Source organism: Scardinius erythrophthalmus, assembly GCF_964197995.2.
Source record: "Scardinius erythrophthalmus genome assembly, chromosome: 22".
Lineage (NCBI taxonomy): Eukaryota > Metazoa > Chordata > Actinopteri > Cypriniformes > Leuciscidae > Scardinius > Scardinius erythrophthalmus.
This window is the reverse complement of record NC_138242.1, coordinates 24044958-24067006: the sequence shown is the minus strand read 5'-3', so window position 1 is coordinate 24067006 and position 22049 is coordinate 24044958. Positions and strand designations below refer to the sequence as shown.

General features: G+C 37.5%; 5 protein-coding genes across 10 annotated transcripts; 4 read left to right on the top strand and 1 right to left on the bottom strand.

The window, feature by feature from the left end:
- The first annotated feature begins 41 nt into the window (after window positions 1-41).
- apodb (apolipoprotein Db) lies at window positions 42-3869 on the top strand. 6 transcript variants are annotated; one of them, XM_081353392.1, is made up of 6 exons: window positions 42-237; window positions 1283-1354; window positions 2337-2476; window positions 2697-2818; window positions 2907-2992; window positions 3106-3826. In XM_081353392.1, exons 3-6 carry the CDS (start codon window positions 2357-2359, stop codon window positions 3339-3341), a joined length of 564 nt encoding a protein of 187 aa, XP_081209518.1. In that variant the 5' UTR covers window positions 42-237; window positions 1283-1354; window positions 2337-2356; the 3' UTR covers window positions 3342-3826. The 6 variants fall into 6 exon arrangements, with proteins under 6 accessions (XP_081209518.1, XP_081209519.1, XP_081209514.1 ...); XM_081353393.1 differs by lacking the exon at window positions 42-237 and adding an exon at window positions 968-1189; XM_081353388.1 differs by lacking the exon at window positions 42-237 and having other exon boundaries at window positions 1256-1354; window positions 3106-3869.
- Window positions 3870-4087: 218 nt separating this feature from the next.
- otos (otospiralin) lies at window positions 4088-5011 on the top strand (the record flags this gene model as incomplete). The annotated part of the gene is made up of 3 exons (XM_081353387.1): window positions 4088-4148; window positions 4509-4532; window positions 4836-5011. The coding sequence occupies 3 exons, from the start codon at window positions 4088-4090 to the stop codon at window positions 5009-5011; spliced, it is 261 nt and encodes an 86-aa protein (XP_081209513.1).
- Window positions 5012-5968: 957 nt separating this feature from the next.
- Window positions 5969-8568, top strand: cops9 (COP9 signalosome subunit 9). Its single transcript, XM_081353386.1, has 3 exons — window positions 5969-6201; window positions 6579-6651; window positions 8406-8568. The coding sequence occupies exons 1-3, from the start codon at window positions 6139-6141 to the stop codon at window positions 8441-8443; spliced, it is 174 nt and encodes a 57-aa protein (XP_081209512.1). The 5' UTR covers window positions 5969-6138; the 3' UTR covers window positions 8444-8568.
- A 1160-nt stretch (window positions 8569-9728) lies between these two features.
- and1 (actinodin1) lies at window positions 9729-14188 on the top strand. Its single transcript, XM_081353385.1, has 5 exons — window positions 9729-9806; window positions 10415-10486; window positions 11304-11348; window positions 11479-11618; window positions 12174-14188. Exons 2-5 carry the CDS (start codon window positions 10432-10434, stop codon window positions 13629-13631), a joined length of 1698 nt encoding a protein of 565 aa, XP_081209511.1. The 5' UTR covers window positions 9729-9806; window positions 10415-10431; the 3' UTR covers window positions 13632-14188.
- A 52-nt stretch (window positions 14189-14240) lies between these two features.
- adipoqa (adiponectin, C1Q and collagen domain containing, a) lies at window positions 14241-17628 on the bottom strand. The gene is made up of 3 exons (XM_081352019.1): window positions 17280-17628; window positions 16970-17202; window positions 14241-15722 (listed from the first exon to the last, which is right to left on the bottom strand). The coding sequence occupies exons 1-3, from the start codon at window positions 17285-17287 to the stop codon at window positions 15175-15177; spliced, it is 789 nt and encodes a 262-aa protein (XP_081208145.1). The 5' UTR covers window positions 17288-17628; the 3' UTR covers window positions 14241-15174.
- Window positions 17629-22049: the final 4421 nt, after the last annotated feature.

The following is a 22049-nucleotide window of genomic DNA, read 5'->3' as shown; positions in this document are numbered from 1 at the left end:
AAAAGAAGTAGAAAAAACAGCTGTAACCATTAGGTGGAGCCAAAGGAGACAGCAGGCACATGAATGGACCACTGGTGTATTCAAGGAGAAAAGCACAATTGTAGGCCTAATTCAATTTTTACTCAAGTTCTTTTGAAACGGTTTACTTTTACTTTTATAGTTTACTTTTATTTAATTACAATTCCAAGACAAAAAGCTTTTCTCTTTTATACTGGTCTTACAAGCCTAATTTTACAGGTAATTTCATTCATTTCGGTATCTAAATCTGCCTTGTGAAGGTATCTCATCAGTCATTCGGAATATTAGATTTCAAATATTGTTAGGTTAATTATTCATGTATTATTTCAGGTAAACCTTCATAAATGTTGATGGGGAATAGTCTTTATTTCCTACTGGACCCTTTCAACAGATTTTAGTTGCTAAACTTTTAAAAATAAAGATTCCGAAAAAGGGCTTTTCACAGCAATCTATATAAGAACCATTTTGGGTTCTCCAAAGAACCCTTTTTTTCTGTGTGATGAACATTTTAATAATCTAAAGAACCACAATAAAGAACCTTTAGTAGAATGGAAAGATTTTGTGAATGAAAAATGTTCTTCCCCAGATGCCAATAAAGAACCTTTATTTTTAAGAGTGTATGCTTAGAGATTGCAAAAATCTTGACCTTTACCAGACATCGTAACCAGCAAAACCAGCAAAACCATCGTAACCAGGTGTTTTGTGAAAACACCTTTTGTAAATTTGCTATTTATGTTGATCAAGCAATTGACCAGCAGTGGCATTTACATCACCAAGGTGACATTGAACCAAAAAATGTGACAGCTATACTGAGATATAATATACTTTTACTATCTAACTTATATAACATTATTAGTAATATTTGTTTTGTAATAATACTTAACAGCCTACCATGGTTATATCACTTTAAAACAGGTTATGCCACTGCCATGTGTTCATCACGAGCAGTGGAGGACTCAAGAATTACATCATTTAATGTCTTCAGCCCTTGGGAAAGTCTGATTGTCAGTTTTATGAACGAATAAGGGACTGAAACTGCTGAAAATTACCTTGATAAATAAGGTCACCTGATCCACATTACTATAAACCATTCTGTCATTGTTTGAATAGGAAAGGTTTATGTAAAAATGACAAATAAAGAGACACAAACAGCACACACATTGTCTCTGCGGTACTACTCCCATGATATCTATTTACATAATCAGCTGCTTCTTGTTACAATACAATCTCTGTCTATTATGAGTGTCTCCTCCTCTCTTATCAGCGCAATGTTAGTGTTCCAGCGCACATTCAACACCTTCAGCTCTGTGCATAACAACATCTTCCTCTGAGACAGGTACTTTGCATTGTTATTATGCCTGTTTTGTGATTTTTTTTTTACTGTATAATAGTATTTAGGCTATATCATAATTATTTCAATTGTATTATATTCTGTCTATACTTGTATTGTGTTCTGTGTATTGTGAACCTGTGTTTGGTATTTTATTTTAGGGTTACCACCTTAACTAAAAAAAGAAAGAAAAAAAACTAAACAGTAGGCTAGCCTATTGATTTTATCCAACAAACTGAATTTATATGATTTAATCTAGCCTGTTTAACAAAAGCATAACATTAAAATGTGTATAGGCCTATATTCCTATTCCTAATTTAATCAATAAGTGATAGCTATTCAAAAAATTTCGTAACCACAGAGTTTTATAACATAGCCTAGTTACTGCACGTGTACGCCACTGATTTGTTGTTTTTTTTTGCAAACGGGTCCAGCAGGTTTGACAGCTATAGAAAAAAAATCATGCCATTCAAAACAAAAGGCGTCTAAAAACTCCCCACATGCTACATTTCTTAGGTTCACATGGAGAAACGCGAGACGTAGCGCAGCGAAATCTCCAGGTGCGACTTTAAAAGAATTTCTGTTAATTTGAAACGCCATTTTAAGAACGCGCGAGACACCGGGAGAAACAACGATACGCGAGTTTTTCCCCCCAAATGCAAGTTGTTTTTACACTCAATCGCAGACAGTAGAACGCTAGACGCGTGTTAGTGTTATATCGAAATATGTGACCCACCGGTACACATAGGCTAGCTAATGTAGTGATGGTAGGGTTGGGAATTGTGACTAGGCCTATTGGCTCAATACATCGCCTAGTCACATAATTCGGTGGGTCTCAGAACACCGGGCCTTTTGTAATTAGACAATAGGTTGCATTTTCTAACAAGCCATTGTGCAGAAATAATACAAATATCCCTTTAACACTGTCATTGTCACAACATGAAATGACTAATGCACTTGAGCTCATGACATTACTTTCTCATCACAGCTGAGACAGCAGTTCTTGACATGATGAAGGCCATGATTGTGTTGCTCATACCTCTTCTGCTTCCCTTGGCTTCTGCTCAGACTTTTCGTTGGGGCCCCTGCCCAACACCAATGGTACAGCCAAACTTTGAAATAAACAAGGTAGGAATATATAAACATAATAAAATCTTAAATATATAGTTCACCCCCCAAAACTTACATTTTTTACTCATCCGCTTGTACTTCCAAATCTGAATGCTCTTCTTTTGTTTGGTTTGGAATGACATGAGGGTGAAAAAATTTCAGAATTTTTATTTTTGAGTGTACTTGTGTTCTTAACATTGTACTGTCTGCTTATATGAGCTCTACCTTTCATTTCAAGTACCTTGGAAAGTGGTATGAGATCGAAAAGCTCCCAGCATCCTTTGAGAAAGGCAAGTGCATTGAGGCAAACTACTCGCTAAGACCTGACAACACCATCGAAGTTCTCAATGTTCAGACATAGTGAGTAATTTATTGACCAATTCAAGTCTTTTGACTTCTAAATAGAGTTTTTGTCACAATCATTTATCCATGTATTTATATAAAACAGCAAAGGAAAAATTAGAAAAGCAGAGGGCACAGCAGTCGTTCAGGACATGAGGGAGCCAGCAAAGCTTGGAGTCAGTTTCTCCTACTGTAAGTCTATCAATGTTTTCAAATCTAGAACATTAGAATCTTTTTTCTATTGTTTTCAAGTGTGAATTGCTCTTTTTTTTTTAAAACTAACTTTCTGTGAAATTCTTTTTCAGTCACACCCTACGCCCCATACTGGGTCCTGTCCACCGACTACAACAGCATTTCTCTTGTTTATTCGTGCACTGATGTTCTCAGGCTGTTTCACGTGGACTATGCCTGGATCCTCTCACGCTCACGCATTCTGCCCGCAGAGGCCGTCTACCACGCCAAAGAGATCTTCTCACGTGACAACATCGTCGTGAGCAAAATGACACCCACAGATCAGCAAGGATGCGATGGTCCTTTTTAAACAGTGAAAACTGAAATATATAATTTTGGTTCAGAAAAGTTTGTGCCTTCACTATCCCTATTATGAGTGAAAACGACTTAAATTATCATTATAAAACTACTCCTGTTGCATAAAATTACTGAACCCAGCCTGCAATATAGTGCTCTAAACATATTTTTGCACCTCTTGAAAAATAAATAAAAGCATAACCTTTTGCTAATGAAGTTTCCGGTTATGTCATGTCATTACTGAATAATGATTTAGGTGTTTATATTGTGAATATACTAAAGTCCTGTCTGTTCTGCACATGTGCATTGGTCCTCAAAAGTGTATTTTCTATGCCTTTTGGAATGCTTGGTGTTTGGATTTCTATTGGAATATTAATGAATTAAAAATGGAATTATGTTCTTGGAATCTAATGTTTGTTTTGTTTATATGGAATGATGCATAAACCTATTTGATTTGAAATGCATATCATAGACGGTCTTGAGGTGGTTTCAATGATGTAGATCTAGTTTGGGAGGAGACAAAACTTTCCTGAACTCAGGGTCCAGTCCGTGAAGAACCTGTGAAGCACAAAATCTTTTAGCTCGCAGAAACTGCTGGACCTCGTGCAATCAGTGCAGCAAAGGAGGTAATGTTGTTTATTTCCAACCCAATTATGAGGAATACGTGAATGTAGTATAGCTAAAGTTTACCTATTTTTTGTTATATTGTAACCATAATTGTAATTAGTAACATTTTTTTTTATTTATTTTCAGGGAAAGATGAAGTGGAGTGTGCTTTTTTGGGTTTTCTTGCTGTGTTTTCTTGCTAATAATCTCAGCAGTAAGTAGTGTATATTCCTCATATAACTCTGAACATTGTAGGCTAGATATTTGCTTTGAACGCTACTTCATGATTTTCAGAATATGAGACCGACTTTATTAGACATATACTTGCTATTTGTCAAATAAGCAAACTGGAATACATGTTTAAAGGAAAACAATGCCATACCATGTTAATATTAAAAACACTAAAGACTTGAGCTGTGTTCATCAGGACAAAAGTGGACATAGTTAGGAATAATATTTGAGGAGGAAATGCACACATTTCTTGAATCCCTCAGGAGATCCTCAGTTCTCTATGCCTGAATCAGCTCTTTGTAAGGGATTTCATTCACTCTTCCTCTACTTTCTCCTTCCACAGGTGCCAGATTCATTCCTGAAGGGGGTAAACAGACTATGTATCATTTTGTTTACACACCTTTAGCCAGTATATAACCTACAGTATTAATAGTAGCATTTAAAAAATGCACAATTAAGCTTTTGTTTGAACACATAATTGGATTGTATGAAATGTTGATGCTGTTTTATAATTATATTCAGTATATTAAGTGTATTGTTGTGTTTGCCAGTCTGAGGACACAAAGAGGCACATTTAGACATAACTACTGCAGTTACACATCATCAGGAATTCTGGAATGCAAGAATTCAGCAGAAATACACAAGCTCTATTTTTCTTTCTCTCACATAGTACCCTATGAAAAGCCCCCGGCTATGCCCTACTGGTCATATTCCACCTCAGATTTCTGGAACTATGTGGAATACTTCCGCAGCATTGGGGCCTACGAGCAGATCAATGAAATGGCCAGAACATTCTTCGCCCATCAGCATCTGGGAGACACGCTGGGTTATGAAGTGGCAGAGTAACATGAGCACTAAGTGGATGTCATTTGCTTATCAATCATAGTTTAGTTTCTGTCACTAGAAACTAAATATGTTTATTGAAATATTACTAAAAACACGTATAGCCTTATAATGATGAATCTTGTGCCATTACTATTAATAAAAAGGCATATTTAGGATTCACCGTTTCATTGTAATGTTTCATTAACAGCTTCAGAGTGCATGATTGTGATGTATTATATAGGAAATGTAAGAATAAAATAAAAGTGTCATCCCGATTCACAGAAACTATTTTAATACCTTTTTTAAACACTGCTCTAAACTGCGGGGACCAGTTCTCCAACCGAGCCAGTAGGACCCGTTTTCCAGCCGGTAACATTTTGATGTAACACAACTGGTAATATGAAGCCTAAAAAAATAAATAAAAAATCCACGAATCGATTCCTTTGAACCGTTCGTTTTTAAGAAGTGGTTCGATGCGTTTTACGGCATCATGTGGACCCTAGCGACTGGCATATTTCATGCTCTAGTCTAGATGAAATATTGCTAGTCATGTAAAACCACATGCAGCCTCATATGGCTGTTGATTTTTTATTATAATGCTATTTATTTTCGATTAGGTAGTGTATTAATAAGAGTTTTATTGTCAAGTCAAGTATATTTGTATAGCGCTTTTCACAATACAGATTGTATCAAAGCAGCTTCACAGTATTAAATTAAAATAATACAACAAGGTTTGTTTCTAGTGGAATTTATTGATTGATAAAATAAAATTAAATATCCCCAAAATATCCCCAACTGAGCAAGCCAAATATGGTCATGAAGGCCATAATTATTAAGCTAAAAAAAAAAAAAAAAAAAAATTATGCCATTATAGTCATTTAGAAATACATTTTGTATTCATGCACATGTATTGAAAAAGTTTTGTGTGAAGAAATCATTCAAATCGACTTTTAAAACAGGTTATCAAAAAAGATCCGACTCAAAAGAAAAATTCATTCACGAATCGGACATCGCGAATCGAAACACCACCGGAAACAGGGACACAACGAACGGGTTGTTTTTGGTGAATTTGACAGAGAGCTGAAAAACACACCATTTTAACATTTATTCATCGCTGTTTTGTTTTTTTAAATACTCACGCTGAAGTTATGAAGCCAGCAGTTGATGAAATGTTTCCCGAGGGAGCTGGTCCGTATGTGGACCTGGATGAGGTTAGTGTTTACACATGGTTCTCAGTACGAAATTCTATGATAAGACGTGTATCTTTAAGTTTACATACGCTAAAAAAAATCTCGAATATATGTGATCGAACAGATTTATGTGTCATGTCATTTAAATCTGTATAAACTAACGTTACAGCGTAACGTAGCTATTATGTGTAGCCAATCTTTCTTCCAGCTAGTACATAAGTCCAATTTCCTCAGATGCACACACTGTCTCATTGGTATTTATCAATAAATGTTTTGTAGATGTTTGTGGTGTATTATTTGTTCTAAAATGTATGACCTTGTTCGTTTAAAATACATGATTGAGTAAATGTCAGCTCAGTGTGTAGTAGTGATGTGTGTGTGTGTGTGTGTGTTGACAGGCAGGGGGCAGCACTGGACTGCTGATGGATCTGGCCGCCAATGAGAAGGCTGTACACTCGGACTTTTTTAATGGTGAGACTTACAAACTCCGTTTGACCAGAGACGGGCTCTGGTTTGACTCAATTATATACGATACAATACAATACGTTGATCACTTACTTTATTTGACATGTCCAATGAGTTGTCATTCCTAGAAATTATTTTAATGGAAATTGCTGTGCAAGATTTAGTTTTATGTACAAAACCTACAAATGTTCAATATTTATTGACTTTTTTCAGGCCTGGAAATGACTATTTTTAAATTGAAATCAGGTGTTTTGTCTGCTTACAATTTTATCTCCATAATGATCTTTAGTATGGCACAATTTTTTATGTTTTATGATATTTATGGGTTGTCTCTAATAGTTAAATCAGGTGGAATGTGTATCCGTTTTGTGTTAGTTTGATTATAGTTTTATTGACATTTTGAATAAGCTTTTATTTTTATATTTTTAGTTTTCATGTTAATTTTAGCAATTTCGTTATGTGCTTTTGTCATTTTATTAGTTTTTTTTATTGATTTAAATATTATGATTTATTTATTTTAAGTTTAAGTTGTCCAGGTATTACTTGTAGTGCTTCAACTTAAACTTATTTAAGCTTTCTGCCAAGGCAACATTTCTAATTTCCGTGTAGTTTGTTTTTCAAATAATATTCATATTTTATGTTATTGCAACTTTGTCAATTAACAGAAAACCCTCATAAATACAGTCCTGTGCAAAAGTCTTAGGCATTTTATTACCCCCCCCCCCCCCCCAAAAAAAAAAAAAAAAATTGGTTTTAAGTCAGTTATTTATATATTTTGCTGTAGTGTGTCAGTAGGAAATACCAGTTTACATTTCCAAACATTCCTTTTGCCATTAATTGTAATAATCCAGTGAGATTTCTGTATGCACAAGGAGTCTGACAACAGCCGGTATGATCTGATCTCACCATCATCGAGTCTGTCCCCCGGGGGGTGGGGGGTATTAACAAGCCTAAGACTTTTGCACAGTACTGTATATATGCACAGTGCACACACACATGTATAATGTGTTTGTGTTTAAGGACTATATGCATGTGTGAGAGTATATGTTATATATTCAACTAATATTTATATTTTATTTCATTTTTATTTCAATTATAAATGTTTTCAATAGTCTTACTTAATGATAATAACCCTTATGTATGTATGTATACATGTGTGTAAGTACTGTTTGTTTTGCTTCTGTGCAAAATCTTCAAAAAAAAAAAAATTCTTTCCATAATTTAAATTGCTGTTTTCTTTGTTTGCTTGGCAACAGAATATTGCAAAGTGCTTTAGCATGCATACTCTACAATTTTCTTTATAAGTTTCCGCCTCCTCTATATGCTGATAGTAAAGGTAGTTTGAGCTTGGCACAGGATGACCCAAAAGAGCAGGCAGTTAAAGAGTAAAGCAGGTATGAAACTGAGCCCATGTAAAGTGCTTTTATTGGGGTTCATTGGCTCCAGCGCAGCAGGTTTTCCCTCTTATGGCCCCTGTATCCATCTGCAGCGCTTGAAGTAGCTGAACACGTGTCAGTCAGGGGCGTTTTTATCAGGCAAGCTATTATTTTTGAAAGCTTCACGGAAAATAACCCAGAGACCCCGATATGAGCTCATATCCTTATTTTAGGAACACCATGTCAGAGATGGATATTTGTGCAGACTATTTGATAAACACATTTATTTAAAAAACATATTCAGGTTAATTTGCCAAATTAAAAGTACTGTATTCGTATTTTTTCGGTGTTGTGCTACTCCTTAACACTTCTCTTTCTCCACAGATTTTGAAGATCTATTCGATGACGATGATATTCTGTGATGAAGAGGACGAAAAAGGACGATTTTCTCCATTGTATAAAATGTTCATTGTTTTGCATTTAAGTGAGTGATGTAGCATTTGTTAATTCTTCAGTTCATTAATAAACTTGTGTGCAATACAAAGTCTTCCCTTTGCCAGATGTTTTAAAAATCCCTGACATTCCAAGTCAAAAGTTGGAATTATTATAAACGTTTTTTTCCCTAGGCTGAAATCTGTTTCTAGCCCTGATTGTAGGTTTTTGCACATACCTGAACACCTGTAAGTGTGCATAATTACATGTGCGATTCACTGTTAACATAAAGCACAGATGTTTTACGCTCTGACATTGACATGAAAATATTTTTCTGCCTGTATATATCCAAACTCGCTTGATAATCTCTTTATATTCATGTTAGATGATTTAAAAAAAAGCATACTTTAAAGGGATAGTTCACACAAAAATTTGGTCATGAGGTTGAGTAAATGATGACAAAATGTTCAATTTTTGGTTGAACTATCCCTTTAACTCTTAATCTGCATCACAAACAGGGTTTTAATTGTGAAAGATCACTTTAAATGTCATTCTGTGCAGTTAATTATGGGATGATGGATTGAGCTGGTGCTTGGCAGATGTGCGTATGAAAAATTCCCCATGAGGCCTTTTACAAAGTTTGCTGCACTTGACGGTTCAGTGCATTTCGTCTATGACAATATTGAGTATATAGAGATTTGTTTAATGTCTGCTATTCTGTAAGCTGAAGATAACAAGAATCGTTGCTTGATGAAACCTTAATGGGAGTGTCCTCCATATACTCAGCAATGTTAAGACATGTATAGGATGTCCCCAGTTGCTAATGACAAAATGTAAACTGCAAACATATTAGCCCGATTCTACTTAAAAACAAATTTAGATTTGTTGGTTCTCATAAAGCAAATAACAAAAAAACGCTTATTTAGTAACTGAAAGCTAATGTAAAGTTACCAAATACGCTTTTTTTGCATTCTCAGTTTTGAAAGCATCATGTTTAGGAATAGAACCTTCTAAATGGAAAACAGTTGATGTTCTTTTCTCTCCTGCTGTGTCTGTCTGTAATTACAACATCTGATTGGTTGACTTGCTTGGCCAGAGAAAGCCAATGGTAGTGTTGGAAGCAGCGTGTACTTGGCCCCATGGGATGCACCTTTTTTGTTTTTAATGATCAAGGTTGGGTTTAAATTGTGGCCAGGTTCTAACGGTGGCACAGTCGGTGTACAGGGGTGTGTTGAGACTAGTACACGAGGGGATTGACTCACCTTCCTCTTCCAGTCAGTCAGCTGTGGAGCTGAACTTCCAGGCCCGGTCGGCTGTCTCTTCAGCGGTTCACGTCACCAACTCCTAACAGAGGTAAGACACAGACTCTTATATGTCTGATTATAAAGCAATTGTACATTATCAATATGCAGATGTGCTCCAATTTTTACTATGCTAACAGAATGCACCAAATTCTTCTAATAAGAAAATCCTTTTATTTTAAAAAGAAAACGTCAAATGTATTGTTTCTGTTCATCTTGAAAGCTGCGCCAGTAAAAATACTGACATTGACAGGAATATGATGAGATAGTGTAAAGAGCTTGAATGTGTAAATGCAATATTTGTTGAACTTACCTTGAAATTGCAAATGTCACACAGGTGTCACGGGGTAAAAAAAACGTAATTTTCTTTGTATACAGGCATTTGTTACATGTAACAACAAATAATGAGCTGGTAATCGACCATACAGAGTTAATTTTTTGTCAAATTTCTGTCAATATGTAAAATGTAAAAGTTTTCTTTTCCTACTTGATAAATTCTCATCTTCAAATGTAGATCATAAAATATCAAGGAGCAAAAGGAAGCTTTTTCTCATTACAACTCTCATAATCATCTTGATTGAGGTTCATCATGTTAAAGTATGGATATGAAAGCTTAAGCAAATGCAAATAAATGCTATAATTAATGTTGTTTATCCAAAGGATCAGGAAGGTTAAGAATGGCTCGATCTTCCATCTTCAACGTGTTGCTGTTAGCAATGTTATTATTACCAGGTGAGATATCTGAATCATTTTTTCATGTTAATAAAATCCGTTCTGTGGTTTTCCTGATAGTAAAAAAATAAAAGTTACGTATGAATTCTTATTTTTAGTTTTTCTATGATAAAATACCAGATCTGTTTTAGAAGCTTTATGACTTTATCTTCTGACTGAAATTTCCCAAAAAGTCCTGTATCAAACGAGGGGGTGTCGGGTTTCTGAGCCCTTTGCTCTTTGCTCTGCAACTGATAAAATGATTAACAGTTGTCAGCAAAACTCTTAAGTGCACCAGGTTTCCAGATGTGGCAGCAGTTTACAAGCTCATAAAAATAAACTTGCTGATCCTCTGAAAGAGCAACATTTCCTTTACCTACATCAAATAAGACACTGAGATCACCTCATGGTAAACTACACATCCGTGATCCCCTCATCTCCATTCCAGCAGAGATGAACGTTACCTTCAGAGAGATAAGATGGAAAAGGTGTAAGTTCAGACATTTTCTGATGCTAGGATAATTAGGTTCACCTGTAGGTATATAGGCTCCTTCCCTTTGTAGATTTTATAGCTTTTGCTTGTATGAGCCAAGTTACTGCAGCCCCCTGCCAGGCATCAAAGTGCTGATGTGCGCTGTTTGAAGATTAATTTCCTACAAACCCCTGTATATTAACAACTTCCCTTCCCCCACACAACTTGTAAAACTGCATCCTGCTGCCCTCAGCTCATTGGGTCTTTACTGTCTGTAAGCATTTTCTACTCTGTCTTTGACAAAGGCAACATCTGGTTGAGACTTGGACCCCCTAATTTTTTTCTCTCTCTACTCTTCTTTATCAGAGCTTCTGTTGGCTGGCCCTGTGACCCAGCGTTTAAAAGGAGACGGTAAGTATGGCTTGTTCTGTCAGTCTTTATTGAGTCTCAAATTCAATCCATATATCTGTTGTATAGCTACAGTATAATCTGTGTGAATGTTAGATATGTACAATTAACTAACACATAATTTTTCTGCCAGATGGAAGCGATGAAAAGGCAGGCGTTGAGGAAGGCTCAAAGACACTAATCCGCAACAGGAGGAATATCAGTTGGTACAAGCAGCACTCTGACTTCTGGAGCTGGTACAAATACTTCACTGACAATGGGAACCAAGAGGGAGTGAGTACTGCATATTGTGAACTAAACAGGAAAACAGTGCACCTGCAGGACCTACAAGAAGCGTTCATAGTTTTTGCATTGGTTAATCTGAGGAATGCCCAATATAATCGGTACCTTCCATATCGGTTATTGGCCGATATTTTTTAATTTATCAGTAACAACCAACGATTTTTAAATGCCCATGGTCGTCGTGCATTTTTACATTTAGATTGTACATTTTGCCATCTTCTAATGCTCACTAAAAGTTTAATTATTAAATCATTAATCATTTAATAATGTTATTTTTAGCAAATCTGAAAAAAATGAATAAACATTTTTAATTCTGCAAATTATAATGTTGGGAAGTCTATATTCACTTGTTTTTATATTATTTTATCATTTGTTTTTATAAATTTATTTAAAAAAAAAGTAATTTTTTTTTTATTATCGGCCATGTATCAGTCATGTGAAAATATATAATATAAAAAATTAGGGTATGATTCAGGCTACTTATGTATTTTATGTTGGTTATATAATCCAAGTAGTTAATCAAGATCATTCGTTGTCAACTTTCAGGTTGCAGAGCTGGATCGTGTCTATCTGGCGTACTTGCAGAACAAGAATCGGGCCGAGTCACGCAGTTCCTACAAGTTGTACCTGCAGCACCTAGGCGACATCTACAAGTCTTGTGCCGAGTCTGATGACCCAAACTGCGTGGCCTCGTACACCAGCAGACCCAAGCCCAAGGCTGAGGCACCAGCACCTGCCCCTGCCCCAGTCAAGTCTTGTGACCCTTACAGAGACCCGTATTGCATGTACTCGAAGGGAAACTCATATTACCCCTACTTGGCTCCGGCCCCAGCTGCTGTCAAAGCCCCTGCTCCAGTGAAAGCCCCAGCTTACCTCCACACCCCTGTGCTGAAGGATCCACGTTCCAATTACTACTACTACTCTCCACTGGTGCAACCCTTCCTGTCAGCTGAGAAGAGAGCTGAGTTGTTGCGCATCTGTGATGCAGAAGATGTTGAGTGTCTCCAGTACCACCTCCGTGCTGCTTACGGATACAAGCCCGCTACTGCATCGGCCCCATCCTACGCCCATCTCGGCTGCGACCCTAAGACAGATCCTTACTGCGTACCCCATCTGGCTCAGAAGGCGCCGTCTAGTCTGTATCTGCGGTATCCCCATTGTGACCCTCGGGTTGACCCATACTGTGCTTATGCTGCTGCTCTGGCATCCTCGCATCAACACGAAGCCCCACCTTCTGGCTTGGAGAGATCCTGCAACCCTCTCTATGATAATAACTGCAACCCTCTGACAGCCACAAGGTTTGGAAGCTTGGCCCCTGAAGATCTGAAGGACGAGCCCGTCTCTGAAGCCGGCGCCATGCGGGCACCTCCGAGCCCTCGCCATGATCCTTACGCCATGTACCGAGATGCATCTGCTGGGGCTGACCTGCGAAGACACCTGCCTACACAGTTCCAGCCTCCAAGGCACCAACCGGAGGAAACTCAACATCCTTTGGGACCTCGCGGGAAGACCAAAGAGGGATATGAATGTTTCATCGGGTATGATGAAGAGTGCTTCCCACTGGGTTCCCAAAACGAGCCCCGTCGTGCTGTGCACAGACAGACGTCCTACCCGGCCGAAGCCTACGAGCCTCACCTGAATGCTGATGGATCCAGAAATGGGGTGGTCGAGCCTGATCCTGACTGCGACCCAGAGTACGACAGAAACTGCCGCTTGCGCCGCCATGAGGCGGCCGAACCAGCTAGTCCTTCACCACAAGAGGAGCATACAGCTCAGGAGCAATCCCATGAGGAGGTCCCCCAGCATCGAGAAGAGTCCTACCCTGAGACCCCAGGCTATGACCAGCAGCAATACTACATGAGTGGACAAGAGGATCCATATGCAGGATACGGCCCCCAGGAACCAGGAGCGCCTAGTTTTCAGGATGTCCTAAGAGGATATGGTGGTCAGTATCCTGGCCAGGATGACCACCGTGCCTACAATGGAGACTACAGAAATAAATAAATCCCTGTGACAATGTATGCCAAAAATAGTAGATCAGGACAGAATGTGTTTTTTTGTAGATAAATATTGAAATGCACACTTGTAGAAAAGGTGCACAGGATTTCACTTGGTTCACACAATATTTTCGAGAGCTGCTGAAATTTCCTAGCTCTGGAGTTTGACAGCACTTGTATAGGGATTGTTTTTTTGTTTCTTACTGATTCTTTAAGCCCATGTAACCTGGTTGTGTGTCGCAGCTTCTCTAGGAGATTGATTGCTCTATTTTCTAATGGAGGAGCAGTCTTCCTAGCTCTTCATATCTTTGTGGAGGGAAAAATAAGCCAAACAAAGTGTATACAAGATCAATAGTGTCCTTGAATATACTGTAATCATGATCACCTCTCCCATTTTGGCTAGATTCACCAGACAATCTCCCTTCAAATTAATATTTAATGAACTTCTGGGACCTTGCTTTTTTTATTCTTTTTTAAATTGCCAAACTGATGCTTTGTGATTTGTTTGCATATTTGTAAGATGTTTTTCTTTGAATGTTTCAAATAAAAGCTTTAAAGATCTTGAGCTCTTTTTCTTTGCAAATGTATGATTACTACTGACAAACTACCCAATTTAACAAACAAGGAGTTTTTCAATTTAATACAAATAAATGAAATAACATTATTTTTTTAAAAGGCTTTTGGCAGAATTGTTTTGATTTTGATTGGACTATCATACAAGTGAACTAGTATGCCACAACTCCCATTGTCATTCACAGAGCAATGCAATAAACTAATTATGGACACTTTCATTCATTTTCTGTAAAGCTGCTTTGAAACGACTGTGAAATGTGAAAAGCGCTATACAAAAAAATGTCAACTGAATTGAATGGAAATTGACATGCACACACTCAAATATAATGAAATAGCCTGCACTAAATTAGCATACAAATCCATATTTAATAAGCACCCCACCAGTACATATACTGCTTTCACAGTTTAAACTTTAGCAGTCTTATAATTTGCAGGATTTTTCAATTAACCGCTTTGGGAGTTTAGAAAGATGCTAAATCATTCCATAATGAAGAGGTTTCTTCAAATTCTAGAACAAAGTTGTAGCACAGAAACTGCCTAATTAACATTAATAAATATAAATTCTCATCAGCTGTGAAGCTATTCTGGTTAATTAAAAACAATCCTAACAGCGATTAAATAGTTCTACAACGTACAAGATTGCAAGGATTTTACACCCCAACTCACATTCTGAACAAAAATATAATTATAAGGTCATAGCTCAGCATGTATGATGACATATACTGACCTTGAACATTGATTAAAATATCTGCTAGGATGATGTGTGCTAAACTACATTGCTGTGTTGAAAGGAAACCAGTTGGCTAGATGTGACGTTTAGTGGGTGGGCAGGCAGACTCCCTGTGATCTGGCCTATAAATCTAAAAATGACAGGGCTTATGACAGTTTAAAAAAAACACACTGCAAATAATCTTTGCATACTGCATTAAACTGTTCAATGAGATTAAGTGAACATATGGATACAAATACAGATGGTCTCATCGTCTGCGGTTGTCAAATGGGTTGCTTAAGATTTTAGGAGTCAAAAGGAAACCAGTGAAGGTGGAGTCATTGTTGATATCAGCATAAATCCCTTCATCAAATATGTCATCATACAACTGAAGCCAAACCTCATCTCCAGCAGACAGATTTAAAATCGTTCCTCCGGAGGCCTGATCTAGATTTCCGTTGTGGAACTGGTCAAGAGTGAAGGCCACAGTCCGGCCATTTTGGAACATCGCTACCTTGGTCTCCTTCCCGTTGATAGTGAGGTGATATGTGAAGTAGTAGATCCCAGGGATTGCACAGCGAAACTTTCCGGAGATGTCATCGTAGTGGTGCTGCTCATTGTAGAAGGTCTTTGTGAAGCGGATTGGAGCTCTAGCGGGGCTGATTTTACCTATAAGTCCCATGCTAAAAGCAGAGTGGTAGGGGAAGGAACCCTCTCCACTTTCTCCTTTCAGACCTGGGTTTCCAGGAAATCCTCTTTTGCCTGCACATGCCTCTTCCCCTGGTTCACCTGGCTCTCCATTTGGTCCCTTGGAGCCTTGACAAAGATAATTAAAGAGACTTAGGCCACGTTCACACAGAAGTAAAATACGCTGTCAGTCCTGAATTTGAGGCCTTACGTTCACACACAGTTCAGGTATATGGAAGTGATAACTACATTCTATAACCAACCTCACCTGTAAATTTTCAGGACTCATACACATCCGCATTGTCGGAAAACATGCCCTGTGTGAACGGAACACTGGACTGGAAAACTCTATCTGTCACGTTATACAGTGAGAGCCACTCTGCACAGCACAAATGCATGTCTAACGTGTGTTGCGAGTTTTCATGTGTGGTTTTCGGTAACATACAGTGACGGATATGAGGGTTTTAAATCCAGTCACTGTTGTCCACCGGAGCTGCTCCCGTCAGTGTTCTTTTCTACGCGTGACTCAAATGTTCCACTCTCCAGCCAGATATAAACTCCGCTGATTGGTCACTGTCGCTATGGCTAATGGTAAAAAAATATGGGCTTGACTCCCATTGCGCATTCATACAGACAATATTCGAGACGCAACTGTAAAGAGTGAACGGGACATTTCGAGACTCGCACACTACGTAAATGCGGTTGTCATTCCCAAAATCTGACAATGTGAACGTCAGTTTTTTTTTTTTTTTTTTTTGCAGACAAACATTGTCTCTCGTTTACAGAAGAGTCCACAAAGTTATATTCACTCACAAATTATTTTTAGTGTGTTTCTCCGATTTATGTTGCGGGTCAATTTGACCCATTTCGATTTTTGAGTAGTCAGAAATACTGGTTAACCTGTGATGTTTTTGTTGAACTTTTGTGAGTTTTTCTCATTTCGGGTCATGAACATGCCTTGCAAATGGTCGACACTGTGATTTGTTGTGTTGAGAAAGGTTCTTTAGTGGCATTGATGGTTCCATGAAGAACTTTTAACATCTATGGAACCTTCCATTCCACAAAAAAAGGTTCCTTTAAGAACTGTTTACTGAAAGGTTCTTTGGGGAACCCAAATAGTGGAGGCCTGGAGGGCCACTGTCCTGCTGAGTTTAGCTCAAACCATGATCAAACTCACCTACCTGCAATTTAACTCTGAAGACCTTGACTAGCTTGTTCAGGTGTGTTTGATCCGGTTCTAACTAAACTCGGCGGTGGCCCTCCAGACCAGATTTGAGGAACCCTGTTCTATGGCATCGCTGACCCCCCTGTTAAGTGTGTTTTAAGTGTACTTTTTATGGGCACTTAATACTATTTGGAGTCTGCCAATGAATCACCTGGATCTCCGATATCTCCCTTGTCCCCCTCATGCCCATCACGTCCATCCCGCCCGGGGATTCCATTGAACCCTGGGGTTCCAGAAACACCCCTCATCCAGCGGGCACAAGGTTCCCTGCTGTCCTGCTCAGCCTCAGTGTTCTCCTCCTGAGGGACGCCCAGTCTGGCTGCCATTATCACAAAAAGCACAGCTATCCATGCACTCTTCATCGCAAGAGCCATGTGATCAAATCTGTTGTGTTTCAATGAAAAAGCATTTAGAAAGCATAAACATAAATTTCAGGAATAGACAAGCATATTTTGTCCTACCTGGCCATCAAAGTGTGTCCTTTACAGTGATTTGTGTGGAGTGATAGCTTGAGCTGTTGTCCTTTTGCCTTTTAAAATCTTGTGTGCAAGTCTCCTCTGTGCTTGTCACCCCTAAAAATATCTGACTGGACATGCAAAGCAGCTGTTGGTATTAAACAAGCGGTCACGCTATCACATTCAGATAAGACGGTGTGAGTTTTCTATATTTATTGTTGTCGATTGATTAATTCCTGCTGCCTTCTAGTCAGTTTAATGCACACTTGGCATGGATAGCTTATAGCTATGTTATCTGATTGCTTTTGAAGCTTTTTGAATATTATGAGGGGTCTGCTTTTTTCAGGAGAGAGATGGAGGAGATGACTGTCTGTTAACCTGGTAAGACCCAGTTAGTTTGGAATCTAGCCATGCAATTCATATGAGAAAAGGGAGAACTTCTGTATCTAATCATAGGGCGCCACCTTGTGGCTAATATAAGTATCATTATTTAAAGAAAAAGTGTGTACATGAGACACAATTTATTATTGGAAGCATATTATAATGATTTCTGAAGGATCACGTGACACTGGAGACTGCTGAAAATTCGCTTTGCCATCACAGGAAGTAATTTAAAATATATATAAAACATTTTACTTTGTTTCACACAATTACTGTTTTTACTTGTATTTTTGATTTAAAAAATGTATCCTTTGGTGAGAAAAAGAAAAAGGAAACATGTAAAAAACATTTAAAATTAGTACAGAACTCATAAACGGTAGTGTGTATATATATATATATGCACACATTATTCATGAAACAGTTCTCTATAACAAAAACGAATGATAGATTATTATACGGGAGATTATTAATCACAACTACATTTAAATGTAATTCTTTTGTTTGAAGCACTGTCAAGGTAGCCTGGTCTAGAATCAAAATGCTACCTCATCCTTTGATAATAAGGTTAGCACAACCGAGCTGAACGGACATGGTAATTTTATCATAATGCATAAGCTATTATGTAGTGCATGAGTCTCCAGGTCTTTATAAAGACTCTCAGAGTTAATTAGACGCTTCATTAAAACATGAAACTATTTAGTTATCCATTCTCTGCTCTTCCCATCTCAGTGTCCTGCAAAGGTCAGTGTTCATCTCATACAACTCCCTATGCGCCACCTGACACTTCACTGGACTAATTGTATAGCTTGTACTGATTTTAAAATGCCAACATATTTTGGTAAAAACAATGTTTTACTAAAATGTCATGACTATGAATAATCCTCCTCTTATTTCACCTTTGAATCAGCACCATCGATCTACTACTGTGTTTGTTTAAGCCAATATCAGGTGAGAGCACAATGAACACATTAGTTGTGGTGAGAGCAAGAATAGACCCTGTTAATTTAAATTTTATCAATAATTGCTCATAATAGTTCAGTCATACCGGTCAGTCATACAAACAAAGGGGGTTATTAATTCTATAAAGCCTGCTGTATCTTATTTGAAACACAAATTTCTCGAAATTAAGGCCTTAAAACTATCAACATGATCAAAGCTTTGCTGAAAAAATGATTATTGGGTTGTATGCATTATGTTTTGTCCCCCACAATAAAAATCTTTGATCATCAAACTAAGCATCATATTACTTCATTTTGTGCAAGTAGTCTTCTATACTATTATAAAGATCTCATTGGTTTACAAAAAATCATCTGACGTTTTGTCCACATAAATATCAGCAAAATTAAAAAAAATTGCTCAGTTTGGGCCTCTGAATAAAAGTTTTTTTTCTCTCCATATTTTCCTAAATCATATATGAGCCATGAAGCACTGATGTATCAAATATGATGATACTTAATAACAACAAAAATATATTTTTTCATATAAATAAAACAGTTTAACAGGCTATATTGTATATGTATGCATGTATGTTTACACACACACACACACACACACACACACACACACACACACACACACACACACACACACACACACACACACACACACACACACACACACAATTCATATTTCTTCACATGTCAGGATTTACAGTATTAAGGGATGCTTGTACTCGCAGCTTTCTAGTGTTGACAATATTGGTGTGTAGAAAAAAATAAAAAAGGAAATATTTACAAAACATGCAGATTTTGACATAATGACCTTTGGATACATAATGACTTGGTAAAACCATTTAAATATTAGCAATGTAGATTTCGAGGAGCATTTTAGAGCCGGTTTGGTACAGAAGTTTTATATTGTCAAACAAAAAGAGAAAACTGGAGCATTAAATGTAAGTATTAAGTAACATGCCAAGTAATTAACCAGATTTTTTACATGAAAGCACTATATTTAGTTCAGAGACCTTAAGGAGATTTGTTCTATTGAACAAGTCATCTCTTGCCAGCACAAATAACATGCATGCAGGGAAAGTCATCATTGAGATCATTCAGGGCACACTCACACTGAACTAATCAGAATCAAAATGTAAACAAGTGTACATCGATTACCATGGATACAAATGAGGAATCTGAGTTTCAACCCAGCGGTTCGAAACGTACGAGGAGGAAAAGCCCTGTGAACAGCATGAATGGCATAATGCAAACCAAATAGGCTTATCTTACTACTGCAGAGGTTTCCAATATGCCTAGTTAGAGTCATTTCGTGGCTGCTTGTTCGCCGCTCTAAAATGATTCCTCTAGAATTGGATTATACAGGTAATAGAGGAATAATACTGTGAGGGAATTATTACGATTATGACAGCTTCATTCAGGAGGGGAAAATATGCAGTTACAGTTGAAAATGGGTTTTCATGACATCCCATGTTTCAAAATAAACAGTTTGAAAGTGTAACTTGAAATGAATGTCGTTGGAGGTAAAAAGTTGCCAGGCTGAAGTTTGAGGAAAAGTTCCCAAAGCCTGTCAAAGTCTATCTCTCTCTTATTGAAGACAGCTCAGGCAAGCTGCTAGTTAGCGCAAACAGAGCTAGCTATTGGATAAACATTAGCCGAATGACCCCTTGATCCCTGTAATCACAAATGGGGATGAAATAATGAAAATTAGGGAAATTTCATCGTGTGCCAGTGATATTAACGTTTGATCAAATAGCGTGTTCACAGTAAGTTCATCTTCCATACCTCTAATGATTAGCTTAATGAAAGTCTCTGTAAACTATCACTTCTACTCTTTACATTTAAGAGGCTTAGACATGATAAGCTGACCACATTTCTGAAATGAAAACCAGGCTTTATTACTAGTTCAGCTTAATATATAATTGAAATTGCGAATGAAATGAATTTATGAATTTGGTAATAACTGAGGCACTACTTTACATTCACATATATGTTCTGTTTTACTAGCAGCTTACAGCAATCAGACTTAGTGAACTTCAGACATGGAGTTAATCATTTTTATTTAAAAAAAATAAATAAAAAATAATAATAGCACATTAGGTTATTTCACTTCATTTCAGTATTAAGTGTTTATTACACTTTATTATTTCACTGAGACAGTAAAAATGGGGACATGTTCAAGGAAAGGACATTTTCACCTGTGGACAAACAACCAAAAAGGGGGACCCTCCCTTGAAGCAAAGATATGAGGAAGGCAAATGTCCTAGTTTTTAATTAAGATTTATGGCAGCATGGCAGTTCATTTCTCAAAGTCCAGATATTAAGTTATGAAAATCATTTGAAAGAAACATCATTCAAACACCGAAGAGCAGAAAATATGAATCCACTATAACTCCCTGGGTTGTACTTCAGTATTTATGGGATATTAATTACAGTTCATTAGATGAGAGGCTTCTTGAATGCATGATTTACAAACACATTTTAAACACACGCTTTGATAGATGTGGATGCTGCTTTAAAAGCACTGATGGGTCACTAGAAGCACCGCTAGGATTTGATTGCTGGGATATGAGACCATGGGCAGGTCTTCTTTTGGCCTTAAAGCACATAAATCATCATAAAAGAGAGTAACTAGGGAAGGTCGACAAGTTGGATCCAAATGACAAGTTGGAAAATGATTCGATTTGTTTATGATGCTGCATGAACATTTTATAAAAATACACTTTTGCACAAGCCTGCATATAAATAGTGTCGCATAGCCAGACCTTCAGACTGACAGCAAAAGGTCTGGACTTCGTGGCAGATTTTATTGGCTTATATAAGCTTTCATTGTCACAGTTGTAAACACAATGGCTTGCTTCTTCCATGAGGGGGTTTGGCATCACGGTTACTTTGTTTCCATGCGGACCATTTAAGAACGCGACACACACCCAGACATATTGTCAATATTGCAGAGTATATCAGATGACGACTTCGAAACTCTTGAAGTGTTTCCAATTCTGTGTGCCATATGCATTAAATGTTCAGACCTCATTCCAAGGCTGAGACTAGGGCTATGTTCGAAATCGCCCCCTATTCTCCTACTAATATAGTCCACTTGAAGGAGTGAATAAAAACGAGTGAGTGAATTCAGACACTGAGTGCGCCAGAAGGGCTGCCGCTTTTGCATAGTTTGTCCTTGCTGTTTAATAATCATTTGAAATTAGCAAACAGGCAGCTCCAGTAGTAATATATTTTTATTTAGCCTATTTATGTTGAATTCTAACATACACAGTATCATGGAAACTAACATACAGTATAAACCTTATTAAACTATTTAATAATCAATCAAAAAGGAATTTATACCTGTATGACACCGTGTCCTAACTACACGCGACGCGCGATAAAAGGTAGCCTATCTTTTCCATGTTAATCAGAGTTTTTGTCCTAACCAGGCGCGACGGCG